General features: G+C 41.3%; 6 protein-coding genes across 7 annotated transcripts in view; 4 read left to right on the top strand and 2 right to left on the bottom strand.

Annotated features, from left to right (window-relative positions):
• LOC130987571 (dolichyl-diphosphooligosaccharide--protein glycosyltransferase subunit 4A-like) overlaps positions 1 to 14,896 on the top strand; it is a 57,343-nt gene that overhangs the window by 27,663 nt on the left and 14,784 nt on the right. The gene's annotated exons all lie outside the window — the stretch shown is intronic.
• LOC130987563 (class V chitinase CHIT5b-like) lies at positions 665 to 2,210 on the top strand. The gene is made up of 3 exons (XM_057911141.1): positions 665 to 1,082; positions 1,214 to 1,920; positions 2,036 to 2,210. The coding sequence occupies exons 1-3, from the start codon at positions 709 to 711 to the stop codon at positions 2,056 to 2,058; spliced, it is 1,104 nt and encodes a 367-aa protein (XP_057767124.1). The 5' UTR covers positions 665 to 708; the 3' UTR covers positions 2,059 to 2,210.
• LOC130987564 (class V chitinase CHIT5-like) lies at positions 2,586 to 4,035 on the bottom strand. Its single transcript, XM_057911142.1, has 2 exons — positions 2,862 to 4,035; positions 2,586 to 2,746 (listed from the first exon to the last, which is right to left on the bottom strand). Exons 1-2 carry the CDS (start codon positions 3,979 to 3,981, stop codon positions 2,718 to 2,720), a joined length of 1,149 nt encoding a protein of 382 aa, XP_057767125.1. The 5' UTR covers positions 3,982 to 4,035; the 3' UTR covers positions 2,586 to 2,717.
• Positions 5,532 to 6,124, bottom strand: LOC130987570 (60S ribosomal protein L39-3). Its single transcript, XM_057911149.1, has 3 exons — positions 6,060 to 6,124; positions 5,832 to 5,935; positions 5,532 to 5,750 (listed from the first exon to the last, which is right to left on the bottom strand). The coding sequence occupies exons 1-3, from the start codon at positions 6,060 to 6,062 to the stop codon at positions 5,702 to 5,704; spliced, it is 156 nt and encodes a 51-aa protein (XP_057767132.1). The 5' UTR covers positions 6,063 to 6,124; the 3' UTR covers positions 5,532 to 5,701.
• On the top strand, positions 6,795 to 11,428 carry LOC130987556 (ATPase 8, plasma membrane-type-like). The gene is made up of 12 exons (XM_057911133.1): positions 6,795 to 7,070; positions 7,142 to 7,360; positions 7,519 to 7,656; positions 7,747 to 8,061; positions 8,140 to 8,586; positions 8,769 to 8,891; positions 8,968 to 9,072; positions 9,332 to 10,147; positions 10,223 to 10,396; positions 10,465 to 10,623; positions 10,711 to 10,853; positions 11,031 to 11,428. Exons 1-11 carry the CDS (start codon positions 7,038 to 7,040, stop codon positions 10,792 to 10,794), a joined length of 2,613 nt encoding a protein of 870 aa, XP_057767116.1. The 5' UTR covers positions 6,795 to 7,037; the 3' UTR covers positions 10,795 to 10,853; positions 11,031 to 11,428.
• On the top strand, positions 11,945 to 14,890 carry LOC130987561 (DNA damage-binding protein cmr1). Of its 2 annotated transcripts, none has more exons than XM_057911137.1 (5): positions 11,945 to 12,275; positions 12,465 to 13,098; positions 13,640 to 14,046; positions 14,246 to 14,344; positions 14,504 to 14,890. In XM_057911137.1, the coding sequence occupies exons 1-5, from the start codon at positions 12,139 to 12,141 to the stop codon at positions 14,715 to 14,717; spliced, it is 1,491 nt and encodes a 496-aa protein (XP_057767120.1). In that variant the 5' UTR covers positions 11,945 to 12,138; the 3' UTR covers positions 14,718 to 14,890. The 2 variants fall into 2 exon arrangements, with proteins under 2 accessions (XP_057767120.1, XP_057767121.1); XM_057911138.1 differs by having other exon boundaries at positions 11,948 to 12,275; positions 12,468 to 13,098.

Here is a 14,896-nt window from a genome sequence, read left to right as displayed (position 1 = left end):
CAACATATCATGAGACTAATCATATCTTTTAATCCACCAAACAAACAACCCCTTGGATCTTATATTGGTTATTCCTATATACATTTCGGAAATCATCAAGCCCTAGCCTTGAACTCATTATAATTATTTAATTTAAGTAGGATGAATAAATTTAATTATTGTTGAAGTATAAATAAAATCGATGAATGTTTAATCTCGAACTTACTAATTGCTACTAACTAGACCTCACCTCACAACCCCAAATTATATACAACAATTAGTGAACATAATAATTCGTTTTTTAATCATATGTAAGCTGCTAAAACGATAACGACAAACAAAAACAAACATCCGCACAAAACACAGCACAAACGATCAAAAATTACGTTCTTTCTTTACTTATTTCATGTCGATCCATAAAATAAATACAGAAACAGACCAGACTGAATTTCTTTTATCTCAATTTAAAACGGGTAAACTTATGATGAAGACAAAAAGAATGAAAAGGAAAAATTAAATACTTCAAAAATTAAGAATAGAAAATGTTGATTTAATTTATAAATAATTTGAAGGGGGCGGGCGGCTGGTGAAAGAAACATTCAACCTTGTGATGCATATTTTTCAACTGGTCCTTTTATATATAAATATAAACGCATCGATCCAAATATGATATATATATATATATACACACACACACATAGCGATCATAAGCATCGATCAAAGGCAGCAATGGGCGCAGTCTGCTGCATCTACGCATTATTGATGGCTCTCTGCGCGTCTTCATCCATTGCCATCAAAGGCGTGTATTACCCTTCATGGTCTGACGTGGACCCCTCCTCCATCAAAACCAAGCTTTACACACACATCTACTACGCATTTCTCACTCCACACATCGCCACCTTCCAATTCCAAATTGACCAAACACAAGCTCAACTCCTCCTCAACTTCACCTCCACTCTCCATGCAAAGAAACCTCCCCTCACCACACTCTTCTCCGTCGGCGGCGCCGCCGAGGGCACCGCCCTCTTCTCCCGCCTCGCCGCCACCCCCTCTTCTCGCGCCGCCTTCATTCACTCCAGCATACAACTCGCAAGAAAATTCGGGTAATTTCTTACTCCCTCCGTCCACCAATTCGTGAAAAATTGTATTGTTTATTTGTTGAATTCAGCATTTAACTGCCTTAAAATTTATTTATACTTTTTTTCACATAAAATTAAATATTCTTTGTGAACAGATTTGATGGAGTTGATTTGGATTGGGAGTTCCCTCTAAATCCGAGGGAGATGGAGGATTTCGGATACCTGCTGGAGGAGTGGCGCGCGGAGGTGCAGAAGGAGGCGGCGGCGGCGGGGCGGGCGCCGCTCCTCCTGACGGCGGCGGTGTACTACTCCGCCGACACGTTCCTGAATGGCGAGGCGCGGGCGTACCCGGCGGGGCCGGTGGCGAGGAGCCTGGACTGGATCAACGTCATGAACTACGACTACCACGGCGCGTGGAACAAAACCGTCACGGGCGCGCAGGCTGCGCTCTTCGACCCGAGCAGCGACCTGAGCACGAGCTACGGGCTCGGGTCGTGGATCCGGGTCGGGGTGCCCCGGGAGAAGCTGATCATGGGGCTGCCCCTCTACGGGAGGACGTGGCGGCTCAAGGACCGCAGGTTCCACGGCGTCGGCGAGGCCGCCGTGGACGTGGGGCCCGGGTGGAACGGGACGGGCGTGCTGACCTATGCTGAGGTGGTGGCGTTTAATAGGGCCAACAAGGCGAAGGTGGTGTATGACGTGGCGACGGTGTCGGTGTACTCGGTGGCAGGCGATTATTGGGTGGACTACGATGATAAGAGGACTGTGGGGGCCAAGATCGGTTATGCTCGAAGCCTTGGCCTGCGTGGCTACTTCTTTTGGGATATTAGTGGTGATTATAAGTGGAGCATTTCCAAAACAGGTATATAACTTTTATTTTTATTTACTTTTTTCTCTTTTTTGTTAGTTACATTCGAATGGTACGTATTTATTTGAAGTTTGGACTAATTTTTTTCGTGTTATGTTCTGTTTTGCAGCGTCAAAATTGTGGCATCTCTGAGGTCAAAGTTAATTAAGATGCGAAATGGTGATTACATTTGGATTCATGATATCGATTTGTTGTTTTGTAGATTTTCTTCCCTTTTCATCTTTAAGCTTGTTTCTCTGTATTCAGTTGACAACCCGTGTTTATATAAATTGCTTCATTTAAACGAGGGTTATTAGCGTCTGAAGACTCTGAACACACCAACTCTTGAGGTAATTTGATTTTGCTCATAAACTTTAATGGGATGGTAATCTTGTTACAAATTCAATTTTTTCACAAATTAAAACTTACGTGACAAGACGAAATGTCGACGTGTACTCATCAAATGTTTTAAGAAATGACATCGTATAGAACAATTTTAAAAGATATTGTATAAGACATCCCTAAACATAAAAATCGTATGATTTTTTATAGAGTTCGAATATTTAGAAATTAAATTTGTGTTAAAATTGCTACAATATTAAAGTTATGTATTTTTTTTTTTACACTTTTCAAAATTCATCATCAAAGTACCTCAGAATTAGTGTATTTAAGCGCTAATAATCTTTAAACAAAAAATCATTATTTAAGTATGATGAAAATCATGAAATTGAGCGATATATTACATGCAAGGTGTAGAAAGCAAAGTATGAAAAGAGTACAACTCCAAAATACAGATATATGAATTAGGATCATCAATTCCCACTGTCCCATGTCATGGAAGCTGCAATGCACAAAACAGTTAATCATAGCATTAGTCCCATGATTCCAAACATCATACAATTAATTCAAAATCTAAAAAATTCTACACAAGATTTTAGAGAGAGAATTAAGTATACCTGTTTTAGCAAGAGTCCAGTTGCTGTCATCACCAAGCGCCCAAAAGAAATACCCTCCAAGCCCCTGCGACATAGCAAACTTAACCTTGTACGCGATCGAAATCGCATCATCGTATCCAACCCAATCCGTCCCAGAATACGAATACGTCGACACGCTCGCGTTGTCGAAAACCACCGTCGCCTTATTCCCGGCATTGAACTCCACCACCGCCGAATAAACCAGCACGCCGCCGCCCGGGCCCACTCCCACGGCGGGCGCCCCGATCCCGTGCTGACTCGGATCCTTCAGCTCCCACGTCCTCCCATAAACCGGCATCCCCATCACTATCTGCTCCGACCCCGCGCCGCCCCTCTTCCACGCCGCCACGCCGTAGCTCGTGCTCACGTTGCTCCTCGCGTCGTACAGCAGCGCGTGCGCCGCCGTCGCGTTGGGCTCCCACCCGCCGTGATAGTCGAAGCACATTGGGCTCAGGATGTCCAGATACCTCCCGACGGCGCGCCCCGGGTACGAGCGCGGCCCGGGGTACGACAGGTCGGGGGAGTAGTAAACCGCGGCCGAGAGAAGCAGCCGCGGCTTCCCCGACGCGGCGGCTTCTCCGTTTACAACGGAACGCCATTCTTTGAGGAGAAGTGCTAGATTCGACATGTCTTGGACGTTGCCGGGGAATTCCCAGTCGAGGTCGAGGCCGTCGAAGCCGTGCCGCCGTGCCGCGCTCACGGCGGACTGGATGAAGGTGGCGCGGCCGGCGGAGGTGCTCGCCATGGCGGAGAAGGTGGCGGGGTCCGCCCCTGCTCCGCCTATGGAGAGCACGGCCTCGGCCCTCGGGGTGGACGCGTGGAGGGTGGAGGTGAAGCTCTGCATCCATTGATCGTCGTTCTGATTGATTAAGATTTGGAAAGTGTTGGCGTCGATGAGGACGAAGGCGTAGAATACGTGTGTGAAGTATGCGGTTGGGATGGCTGAGGGTGGGAGAGACGCTGCCTGCCACGACGGCCAGTATGCGGCTTTGACGCCGCGGCGGCGCGGCTGAGGAAGAGACGGTGAAGCTGCAACGTGAGAAGCTTCGTAGAGAGTGATTATGAGAGCCAGGAAAAGTGAGAGAATTTTTTGATTAGCCATGCTTTAGTTTTCTGTTATTGGAGTGATCTAATCACACCACAGATGTGTGTGTGTATATATATATATATATATATAGGGTTAGGTTATATTGAGAAGCTCAAATGTGTTGAGAAGTTGAGAAACAATTTAATAGATGAACATGCCAATTAATTTTTATGAACACGAGTTTGATCTGGGGTTCGATCATTGGCGGTGACGTATTTTTTAATAAATTAAATAGATTCGTATGTTCGTCAGTTGTATTTGGTATGTTCAAAGAATTTATTTATATAGTGTCTAATTACCATGTTCATCAAAATGTACTAACATGTTCATCTATTACATTGCTTCTCAACTTCTCAACACATTTGAGCTTCTCAATTGAACCAATTCCTATATATATATATATATATAGGTTCATGAGAGCGTAAACGGAACGTTGAATCTTACGATGATCGAAGTTTGTGGTTTTGGTGGAGCAGGACATGCACAAGAACACAAAAGCTTTTGTGTTTGTTGTCTGCGTCTTACTATGAATAGATTCTTGTTTGGAGCAAAGTTCCTAAATCTTGCTTAATCTGGTCTGGCTGTTTTGATTTGGTAGTTTGTTGTTTGCTGAGAATATTCATCTAAATAAGTGGTCCAAATAATTTGTCATGGAGGAATGAGGATCATGCAATCAAGTACAAGATATCTGTCAATACCACAAATCTACAAAAATGTTGAATATATCTTAGTTGATTGTGGAATAAAAAAAAAAAACAGAAACAGATCCAAGTAGGCGAGAGACAAAATGATGGCCAGCAATATGGTAGTGCACACAAACTCAAGTCGTCTAATTTCTCATCCACAATTTTTATGCAAAATTAAGATGTTCTCTAAACTAATGGGACAAAAAAGAATTCTTGAACATGCAGGCTAAAATACGATAATTAATGCATCTCCAAAAAATATGATAATTAATGTAATATTTGTGAAGTCTGCTTAATGAAAGGAAAGACGTTCAAAGAAACCAAAGATCATCAATATTTACTAGGTAAAAAGTGTAAACCTTGAAATTTATGTACTAAAAATTAATTAGCATTTTTAGTTTTATTTTTCATGTTTATATTATATTCCATGTTGGCTCAAAAAAATAATAAGAATAATGAAAATGGAATAATTGCATCGATTCAAGTTATTCGCCTTCTATGGTTTATATTGCTTTTTCACTCACTAAAACCATTTGAACATTAACCAAAAAATAGACACAAATCAACCAATCATAAAATATAGAAAGACAAATGCAAATATAAACCCAAAAAAAAAAATAGTAAACCAGATAATTAACCATGTTAACCAACATCTTTTGATAAAAAAAACCTTCACTTTCAAGAAGAAAGACTGTTAAAACCAATATCTTTTGATAGAAAAACCGCAGATAATTATTTTTCCCTATGCACAAACTCAAAATTATGCAGCAATGATAAAATAGACAACCATATAACAGCAAATTCGTGAATTAGCCTAGCTTGTACAAGCACAACATTAATGTCAAACGCTGCAAATACGAAATGGCAGAAAACCAGAACTAATATCATAAGCATTACTCGTCATTAGGAAAACCAAAATTTAAATAGAAAACAGAGATAATCCATAATTTCAATCTTCTCCTAATTTAAATCCAAAAAAACTATTGTCTCAGAAGATACGTCAAAACATACTTAGCATAAAGCATCGAAAAATGAGCTGAAGCGGCAACTTAAAACCCTAGCTTGGTACGGCGCCAATGCCTGCGCTTCGCGTTGTACCTACCAAAACAAGATCGACTCTGAATTTAGCCAAAATTTAATTTTAAAAGAGTAACTGAAAAATTAGCAGAAGTGAAATACCTGATGGTATTGTCTGTGCGCATACGGATCCAGTAAGGAATTGGCCTATTTTGCCTCTGCTTCTTCGCCAGCTTCTTCTTAATCATGAACGTCTTGTGCGACGGCTGTTAAAAAATTCGTTCAGTTATTCATACAGGATCGGAAAATCAATATCCACGCTATCTCACAAAAAACAAACGCAAATACAAACACATAATAATCGTGGATGATAGAGAAAGAGAAGGTCACCATTTTCGGCAGAGGAAGTTCGGATATGGACGAAAGTCTCTGGTTTGAGATGGCTAAGAACCCTAGTTACAGAAGAGGGATTTTTGTTTAAATATGAGCAGCTTGTAGTTGTGGACTGATTTATTTGCGGCCCACTTCTTTATGGGGCTTTGAAATCGTATTGGGTTAGGTTGAGTCGATCCGAAATTTGACCGAGCTGCAAATTAGCTAGCCCAACCCAATTCTCCTTAAGCCACTGCACGGTTAGGTCTTAAATCCTATTTTTTTCATATTAAATTAAATGTTGAAAAATAAAATAAAAGGTCAACTAGCATCTAATTGAATAATCAATTCACAAATATAGTTATAAATAAAACTAAAATCATATTATTTTAAATAAAACACAACGATAAATAAATTAAAACTCGAATATTCACATTCAATTCCAAACACAAGAAAATTCCACATATAAATTTGGATTCGAATATGAATATTGTCTCATTAATAACACGAGGTTATTTTTCATTTAGTATAGATTGAAAAAGTATTTGCCCATAGCGATACTTAGCAAAATGCTAAATGCTATTAATGTTGTCTAGTAGAATTTGAGGTTGAAATTGTTGAACTCTTTGTCCATTGACACATAGTCCAAAATGTTTTTACCAAAAAAAGAAAGTGAAACATTCGATGTAGCGCCATTATAGAGAGGTGAGCCAAAATAGGTGAAATTAGGCAAGCATATATAAACGCAAGATGTGGCACCTCACACCGGAGCTAGGGTCTCCCTCTCATCTAAATTTTCTTCCTCTTTTTTGAGGTTATATTTTGCAAGGGAGGCCGAGTCGACATATATATCATTAATTGTTTCGTGTGATCACAACGTTAATTTTTTTGCAGGGAGGAAAAGAGACAAGAGTTTTGAATACTCTCTATCTTTCTTCCCGAATTGGTGGTCGAATAATCCACAAAATATTAATTAATTAAATATCTGGAATATCCATGGACGCCATCAAGATTCAAGATGTCGACCTCGTAAGTATATTTTATAAATTATTTTACAAAGTTGTGAAAAAAAGTGATCATCATCATGATCTCGAAAACAGGTAAACATCCCTGTCGATGAAGTTTTTGCGCATCTGAAATGCTCGAGGGAGGGTTTAACAACGGCGGAAGCAGCAAAGAGGCTTGAAGCTTTTGGCGCCAATAAACTTGAGGAGAAGAGTGAAAGCAAACTTCTCAAGTTTTTGGGATTTATGTGGAATCCTCTTTCATGGGTTATGGAATGTGCTGCTATAATGGCCATTATGTTGGCAAATGGAGGGGTAATTAATTTAAGCTATATCACATAATTAATTATATCTTTTCTTTATTGTTCTATTTACACATTCTTGCAAAATTGCTTTCAAATTTTCATGTTATCATATAAGATAAAAACGTTATTTGCAATTTAAATAATGATGTAACATCGTAATGAATCCAGGGCAAACCTCCGGACTGGCCGGATTTCGTTGGTATCACGGTGCTGCTAATTATCAACTCCACCATTAGTTTCATCGAAGAAAATAATGCCGGAAACGCCGCGGCCGCCCTCATGGCCGGCCTTGCTCCCAAAACTAAGGTACATTTTGTTCATCGCCATTTATATTTCTTGCATTAGTCACTATTTTTTTTTTGATAACGTACGATATGATCATTATTGAAAATGAAGGTTTTAAGAGATGGAAAGTGGAGTGAGGAGGAGGCATCCATTCTAGTTCCCGGAGACATGATCAACGTGAAGCTCGGCGACATCATCCCGGCCGATGCCCGTCTCTTGGAAGGCGACCCTCTCAAGATTGATCAGTCGGCTCTCACGGGTGAGTCCTTGCCGGTGACCAAGAACCCCGGCGATCATGTCTACTCCGGCTCCACCTGCAAGCAAGGCGAAATCGAGGCTGTGGTCATCGCCACCGGCATCAACAGCTTCTTCGGAAAGGCCGCGCATCTCGTTGATAACACCAACAATGTGGGGCATTTCCAACAGGTATATATGCCCTACTTGTTGTTGATGATGATGATACATCTCTAGTTTGTTTTTGATTTGTTTTTTCTTGTTGATTAGGTGTTGACTGCAATTGGGAACTTCTGCATCTGCTCGATTGGTGTGGGAATGTTGATCGAGATCATAGTGATGTACCCTATTCAAAAGAGGGCGTACAGGCAGGGAATTGACAATCTGTTGGTGCTGCTGATCGGCGGGATTCCCATCGCCATGCCGACGGTTTTGTCGGTGACGATGGCGATCGGGTCCCACCGGCTGTCTCAGCAGGGGGCCATCACGAAGAGGATGACCGCGATCGAGGAGATGGCCGGGATGGACGTGCTCTGCAGCGACAAAACGGGAACTCTCACTCTCAACAAGCTCACTGTCGATAAATCTCTAATCGAGGTCTTTCCACCCGACTTGGATGCCGAGGGCCTCCTCTTGGCCGCTGCTCGAGCCTCGAGACTCGAGAATCAGGACGCCATTGATGCTTCCATTGTTAACATGCTCAAAGATCCCATAGAGGTATGTACGCTTCTAGCGCTAAATATGTTACTCTCCTCGCCTCATTAATCTTATCCTGTTTTTCTTTTTGGGTTGTCTCATTGATCTTGTCATGTTTCTATTTTTGGTAATGATTTTACACTACAAATAATATGGCCCCACGCCTAGTATTATCTTAGCTGTGACTAGTGAGGATTTTGCAGGCGAGGGCGGGAATTACGGAGGTGCATTTCTTGCCCTTCAACCCCGTGGAGAAGCGGACTGCAATCACCTATTACGACTCTCATGGAAACTGGCACCGTTGCAGCAAAGGTGCTCCTGAGCAAGTAAACACAATCTTCAACTCCACCATATATATATATATAGGTAGCACATTTTTTAAAATATAATTTGTTTTCATAGATTATTGAACTATGTGGACTGAGCGGGGAAGAGTTAAAGAAAGCTCAAATGATCATCGAGAATTTCGCAAATCGTGGTCTTCGCGCTCTTGGCGTTGCACGACAGGTGAGCTACGTTATTTGCAGTACTGACGTTTTTTTTAAAAGTGTCAGCACAGTGTCATGTATAGAATACACGACACTGCATACATGACGTTTTTTTTTTTAAAATGTCATGTATTCAAAAAAGGCGCTCATACATGACACTTTTTAATGAAAAGCGTCATGTATGCAGTGTCATGTATACTCAATTTTCTTGTAGTGAGTATCTGCACATTGATAATATGTATATTAATAATTAAGCTCAATTGGTAAATTGTGTTTAGACTGTGCCGGAGAAGACGAAGGAGGGCGACGGTGGAGCTTGGGAGTTTGTAGGGTTGTTGCCATTGTTCGACCCTCCAAGGCATGATAGTGCCGAGACAATCAAAAGAGCTCTTCAACTCGGCGTGAATGTGAAGATGATCACCGGCGATCAGCTAGCCATCGGCAAGGAGACGGGCCGTCGCCTCGGCATGGGCACCAACATGTATCCATCTTCTTCTCTACTTGGCCAGAGCCAGGATGATTCAATGTCCGTCGATGAGCTCATCGAGAAGGCAGACGGCTTCGCCGGGGTCTTCCCCGAGCACAAGTACGAGATCGTGAAGAGGCTGCAGGAGAGGCAGCACATCTGCGGCATGACCGGCGACGGCGTGAACGACGCGCCGGCGCTGAAGAAGGCGGACATAGGCATCGCCGTGGCAGACGCGACGGACGCCGCCCGGGGCGCATCCGACATCGTCCTGACGGAGCCCGGGCTGAGCGTGATCGTGAGCGCGGTGCTGACGAGCCGCGCCATCTTCCAGAGGATGAAGAACTACACCATCTACGCCGTGTCCATCACCATCCGCATCGTGCTCGGGTTCATGCTCATCGCCCTCATCTGGAAATTCGACTTCTCCCCCTTCATGGTCCTCATCATCGCGCTCCTCAACGACGGCACCATCATGACCATCTCCAAGGACAGAGTGAGGCCCTCGCCCGTCCCCGACTCGTGGAAGCTCAACGAGATCTTCGCCACCGGCGTCGTCCTTGGAACTTACATGGCCGCCATGACCGTCGTCTTCTTCTACCTCGCGGCTTACACCGACTTCTTCTCGGTAAACTGCTCTTCTTCTCTGCATCGACGGTGTCATTGTGAATCTGTGATTAACATTTATGGGCATGCTTTGTAGGATACTTTCAATGTTAGGTCGATCAGAGGGAGCACAGATGAGCTCACTGCTGCGCTCTACTTGCAAGTCAGTATCATCAGCCAAGCGCTCATCTTCGTCACCAGATCACGAAGCTGGTCCTTTGTGGAACGGCCGGGCGTCATGCTCATGAGTGCCTTCGTCATAGCTCAGTTGGTGAGCACTCATATTTTAGTTTCTTCACATTTATTTTATGGAGATTGAATTAAATTTGGGGTTTGCAGTTGGCTACGGTGTTGGCCGTATATGCAAACTGGGGGTTTGCAAGGATGCAAGCCATCGGATGGGGATGGGCTGGAGCTATTTGGGCCTACAGCATTGTCACCTATTTCCCACTTGATATACTCAAATTCATGATACGATTTGCATTCAACGACGACAAGGTTATATGCAATTTTTTTTTCCTTTAATAATTAATAGTTCAATTTAAAAAAAAAAAAAAAGAAAAAAACTAATCTCATCGTTTGTAGACTGCAACCAAGAAGAACTATGGCGATCACGACAAGGATGCGCGAACCTCCCTTACCGATCGCCTCTCGGCTTCTGACTTCTGACGAATGTGCGGACATCAAATACAACGAGATACTCTAAAATCATGAGATCAAATTGCAAGGTAACATAGTCTTGCTCGTATGAAACGGCAATTGTGATGCATAAATTTATACAGGTTATATAAAATGTCATGCATAAATTTAAGTGTTAATATATTTATGAGACTAATAAGTGTGTTTTCCCTTAATATATATTGTCGTCCAATGTCGAATTTGACACATGAAAATTCATGTTGCAGTTTGAGGGGTTGCACACTCGTCTATCCAGATTCCAACAACACTACATGAATTTTTTCCTAAGAGAGAGAAGCGTCAATATATATTGGGGGATGGAGCTTAATTTTGAACAAGAAAATCGACAATGATGCGATGGAGTGGACTATTGTCCGAATTGGATATTCACTACTAAAAAAGAAATCATAGTTTTCAATAAAAATGAAATTTAAGTTTTGAATGTCAATCAATGGTTGTAGTTTGGAGGAAAAAGGTGTTTTTTGAACATTAATTTTTATTAGGGAAACTACTTGTACATAAGTTTTCTCCATCATAGACTTGTTTGTCTACGAGCTTTAAGTTTTGTCATGAATATTTTTCTCTCCAATGTTTATAAAGGGTAGCAATTTCATTTCTTGCCTCATATTTGATATTTTTATATTTTCGAGAATCTCATTATATAAATTATTTGTTACCAAAAACAATTGTGATTGGCATTCGTTATAGTGCTCTTTTTTTTTTTTTTTTGATTTGGTTCCGAATTCGGTAAATTAAATTAATTGTTCTTGTAAAAAATATTGTATATCATCTTTTGCAGTAATGTAAGTCCATTTAAAATTATGTTTTTTCAGACTATCTTGAATTATTATTTATTTGTTTCTTTTAAAAAATTAGTTCTTAGCTTAAAGTGTTGCTCCATGACGAGATAATCAATATTACTCTATACTAATACTAGTACGTACTTTTTAAATTGTAAATGGTTATTTTTGACATTAATATCTTCGAAATATTATTAGATGCATATACTTTCAATTACAAAAAAAAATATTCATGTAATTGAGTAATAAAGAAGCCACAGCAAATATACTTTTAATTTTTTTTTGAAACCATAAATATACTTTAATTATTTAATTTAGTAAAGGAGTGTTCAAGTCCATCGCTGAACAGAAATACGGACACGAACACGCCACGTCATCCTATTTCAGTTTCGCGCCAATTCGCAATCTCCCGCCTCGCCTGCTATTATATCCCACCGCCCACAGCCGCCGTGGCAGAAGCATTTGATATACTCCAATTTGCATAAAGCAACCGTCGGGAAAAGGAAAACCGTCGACTGATACTCCGTCGTTCTCTATGGGAAGCAAGGGTAAAATGACAGACTATGAGCGGCGGAGGCTGGAAAACATAAAGCGAAATGACGAAATGCTGGCGGCGCTCAAGATCCGCTCGAAGCTCAACGACCTCTCCACCGCTTCCGCCAAACGCAGCAGGTTCTCTTCCCCCCTACGTCTTCTGTTTTCTCGCTTTTTTGCGTTTCCACTTCTTTCCCCCCCAAATTAATGTGCTTTACCGGATTTATTGCGAAATAATTTGGTGTCGGATTACCTGTTTGATGATTTATCGCGAAATGAATTTATGATATTAATTTGCTGCTTATTTACGATGAATCTATGATTTAGCAGCGGTGGGAGCAAGTCGTATAAACGTAGTCCAGCAAAGAAGCCCAAAACTGAAACTCCGGTAGTACTGCGCCGGTCGCTTAGGGCACGTGGGGTGCCGCCTGATGCTGCTACTGCGAATGGCCTTGACGATGATGTTGATATCGAGAAGCAGATTAACAAATCCCAAACCATGAATTCCAACTCGGCGCCCAACGTATCCCCTCGAAAGCAGGGGCCCATTAGAATGCACGATTCATACATAGGTGAGGATGGATTGGACAACAAACTCTTAGAACTTGTTAAGGGATGTTCTCGGGAAGGCCTACTGAATGAGAGTGGTTCAGTTTCATATGATTCCGTTGATAATATTGAAGGCTGCAAGACTTCTAAAATTGGAAAGAGTTCATGGGGTCATGTGGAGGAGTTGGAATTGAAGCCTGAGAATGTAGCACGGGTGGTTCCTGGGAGAATTATGAGTTTGAGGTTTTTCCCTACTCGGGACATGCAAATGGTTGCTGTTGGAAACAAATTTGGAGATATCGGGTTTTGGCATGTTAATGGCAAGGAAGAGGATGGTGATGGAATTTATTTGTACCACCCACATGCAGGGCCTGTTTCTGGAATTGTGATAGACCCGTTTTGCATATCAAAGGTTTGTAGACTATGTATGTATTGTATGTATACCTGTTTTTGATTTATTGCATTTAAAGAATCAACTGTGAGTTACTTCTTGGTAATTTTGGTACTTGGGATTGCTATACATTGCGCTTAGCTTCAATAAACAGTCCAAGCATGGCTGCGTCATGTATTATATGAGCAAGACATCCTATGTTAGTCTGAATGGCGAAGATGGGGTTATCCTCGTGGCTAAGTCCTTCGACTGGGAATTAGACTGAAGCTTTGAACATATGGATTTTTTTGCAGTAAGATTAATACCAATCTTTGAACCTGATTTTAGCTGCTTAACTTGAGCAAATTGGTTTTCAGCTGGTTACTGAATAAAGAGAAGTACTAGTATATTTTCTGGATGATTAAGCTCTAATTTAGTAATGTGATAACCATGAATCCATTGGCAATATATGTGTTAGCTACTGTGTCGTCTTCATTTTGTATAGTCTTACTTGTAATTTAATTTTGAATTTTTGTTGTAATACACTTTTGATGGGGCAACATTCCTCTGATTGTTTATGCAGATGTATAGCTCATGCTACGAAGGTTTTATCAGGATGATGGATGTGGAGAAAGGGGTGTTTGATATGGTATATCATAGTGAGTACTGTATATACTCTATATCACTAAGTCCCCGTGACGTGAAGTCCTTATACTTTGGTGAGGGCAGGGGAGGATTTCATAAGTGGGATGTGAGAACAGGAAAATCTTCTTTGTCGTGCGATTTACATGGAGATAGAATCAACAGCATAGACTTTAACTCAGAGACTGAGAATATCATGGCTACAAGTTCCACTGATGGCACTGCTTGTATTTGGGATCTGAGACTCATGAACAAAGATAAAACAACCCCGCTGAAGACCATTAATCATAAAAGAGCTGTACATTCTGCTTACTTTTCACCTTCAGGGAAGTTTCTAGCAACAACAAGGTGTGTTTTAGACTTCATGCACATTGTGCAGTTGTTCTCATTACTTCATTTTTGGACATATATTTTTGCTTTTGGTTTTTGAGGATGCCACTGGCTGTTTTATTTAAATGATGTTCATCTCATCCGTTGTTGCTTTTGGTTTTTGAGAATGCCACCAGCTGTTTTATTTAAATGATGTTCTTCTCATCCGTTGTTGCAGCTACGATGACAACGTTGGTTTGATAAGTGGAGCTAATTACGAGAACACTTCTATGGTATACCACTACAACCAAACAGGCAGATGGTTGTCCACATTCAGGTATGATATATCTTTGTCCAAAAAGGGTTTTGATTCCTTTTTCAGTTGCATTCTATTCTAAAAACATGACACAATTATTCAAAAAATACACCCTCAAAATGATGCTGCCTGTTTCTCTCTGTGGACTATATTGATTCCTCTCTCGTGTGACGTGCACAGAGGCGTATGGGGTTGGGACGACACATCTATCTACATTGGAAACATGAAGAGAGGAGTTGATGTCATTTCTGTTGGTGGGGAAAGAGTTGTTGCAACCTTACAAAGTGACAGCATGTCGGCTATTCCATGCCGGTTTGATCCACATCTGTACAACGTAGGTGTGCTTGCAAGTGCCACAAGTGGAGGCCAGGTTTACATTTGGACTCAGCCGTAACAAGATGTTTAGTTGTTAGAAGAGACATCGTTGTATCAAACAATGTCTGCAGTCATGTGGAAATAGTTTTGCTTGAGGAAATTATCCTTATCCACACACGGGGCTTGTAACTATGCATTTCAGTGTCAAATTTGTTTGGTTATGAATGTTAGAAAAGTTTTCTTCCCCTCAAATGTGCT

This window comes from Salvia miltiorrhiza, chromosome 6 (genome assembly GCF_028751815.1).
Source record: "Salvia miltiorrhiza cultivar Shanhuang (shh) chromosome 6, IMPLAD_Smil_shh, whole genome shotgun sequence".
Classification (NCBI taxonomy): Eukaryota; Viridiplantae; Streptophyta; class Magnoliopsida; order Lamiales; family Lamiaceae; genus Salvia; species Salvia miltiorrhiza.
Note: the sequence above shows the minus strand (reverse complement) of the source record. Positions and strands in the feature narration are given on the sequence as shown.

Bases quoted from the DNA above. Each gene is read 5' to 3' on its own strand.
- LOC130987563 (XM_057911141.1), top strand. From the start codon at position 709: ATGGGCGCAGTCTGCTGCATCTACGCATTATTGATGGCTCTCTGCGCG. The intron at 1,083-1,213 runs GTAATTTCTTAC...CTTTGTGAACAG, and splicing joins CAACTCGCAAGAAAATTCGG to ATTTGATGGAGTTGATTTGG. The intron at 1,921-2,035 runs GTATATAACTTT...TCTGTTTTGCAG, and splicing joins GTGGAGCATTTCCAAAACAG to CGTCAAAATTGTGGCATCTC.
- LOC130987564 (XM_057911142.1), bottom strand. From the start codon at position 3,981: ATGGCTAATCAAAAAATTCTCTCACTTTTCCTGGCTCTCATAATCACT. The intron at 2,747-2,861 runs GTATACTTAATT...TGTGCATTGCAG, and splicing joins CTGGACTCTTGCTAAAACAG to CTTCCATGACATGGGACAGT.
- LOC130987570 (XM_057911149.1), bottom strand. The intron at 5,751-5,831 runs GTATTTCACTTC...TTGTTTTGGTAG, and splicing joins CGCACAGACAATACCATCAG to GTACAACGCGAAGCGCAGGC.
- LOC130987556 (XM_057911133.1), top strand. From the start codon at position 7,038: ATGGACGCCATCAAGATTCAAGATGTCGACCTC. The intron at 7,657-7,746 runs GTACATTTTGTT...TTGAAAATGAAG, and splicing joins GCCTTGCTCCCAAAACTAAG to GTTTTAAGAGATGGAAAGTG. The intron at 10,397-10,464 runs GTGAGCACTCAT...TGGGGTTTGCAG, and splicing joins CCTTCGTCATAGCTCAGTTG to TTGGCTACGGTGTTGGCCGT.
- LOC130987561 (XM_057911137.1), top strand. From the start codon at position 12,139: ATGGGAAGCAAGGGTAAAATGACAGACTATGAGCGGCGGAGGCTGGAA. The intron at 12,276-12,464 runs GTTCTCTTCCCC...TCTATGATTTAG, and splicing joins GCTTCCGCCAAACGCAGCAG to CAGCGGTGGGAGCAAGTCGT. The intron at 13,099-13,639 runs GTTTGTAGACTA...TTGTTTATGCAG, and splicing joins ACCCGTTTTGCATATCAAAG to ATGTATAGCTCATGCTACGA.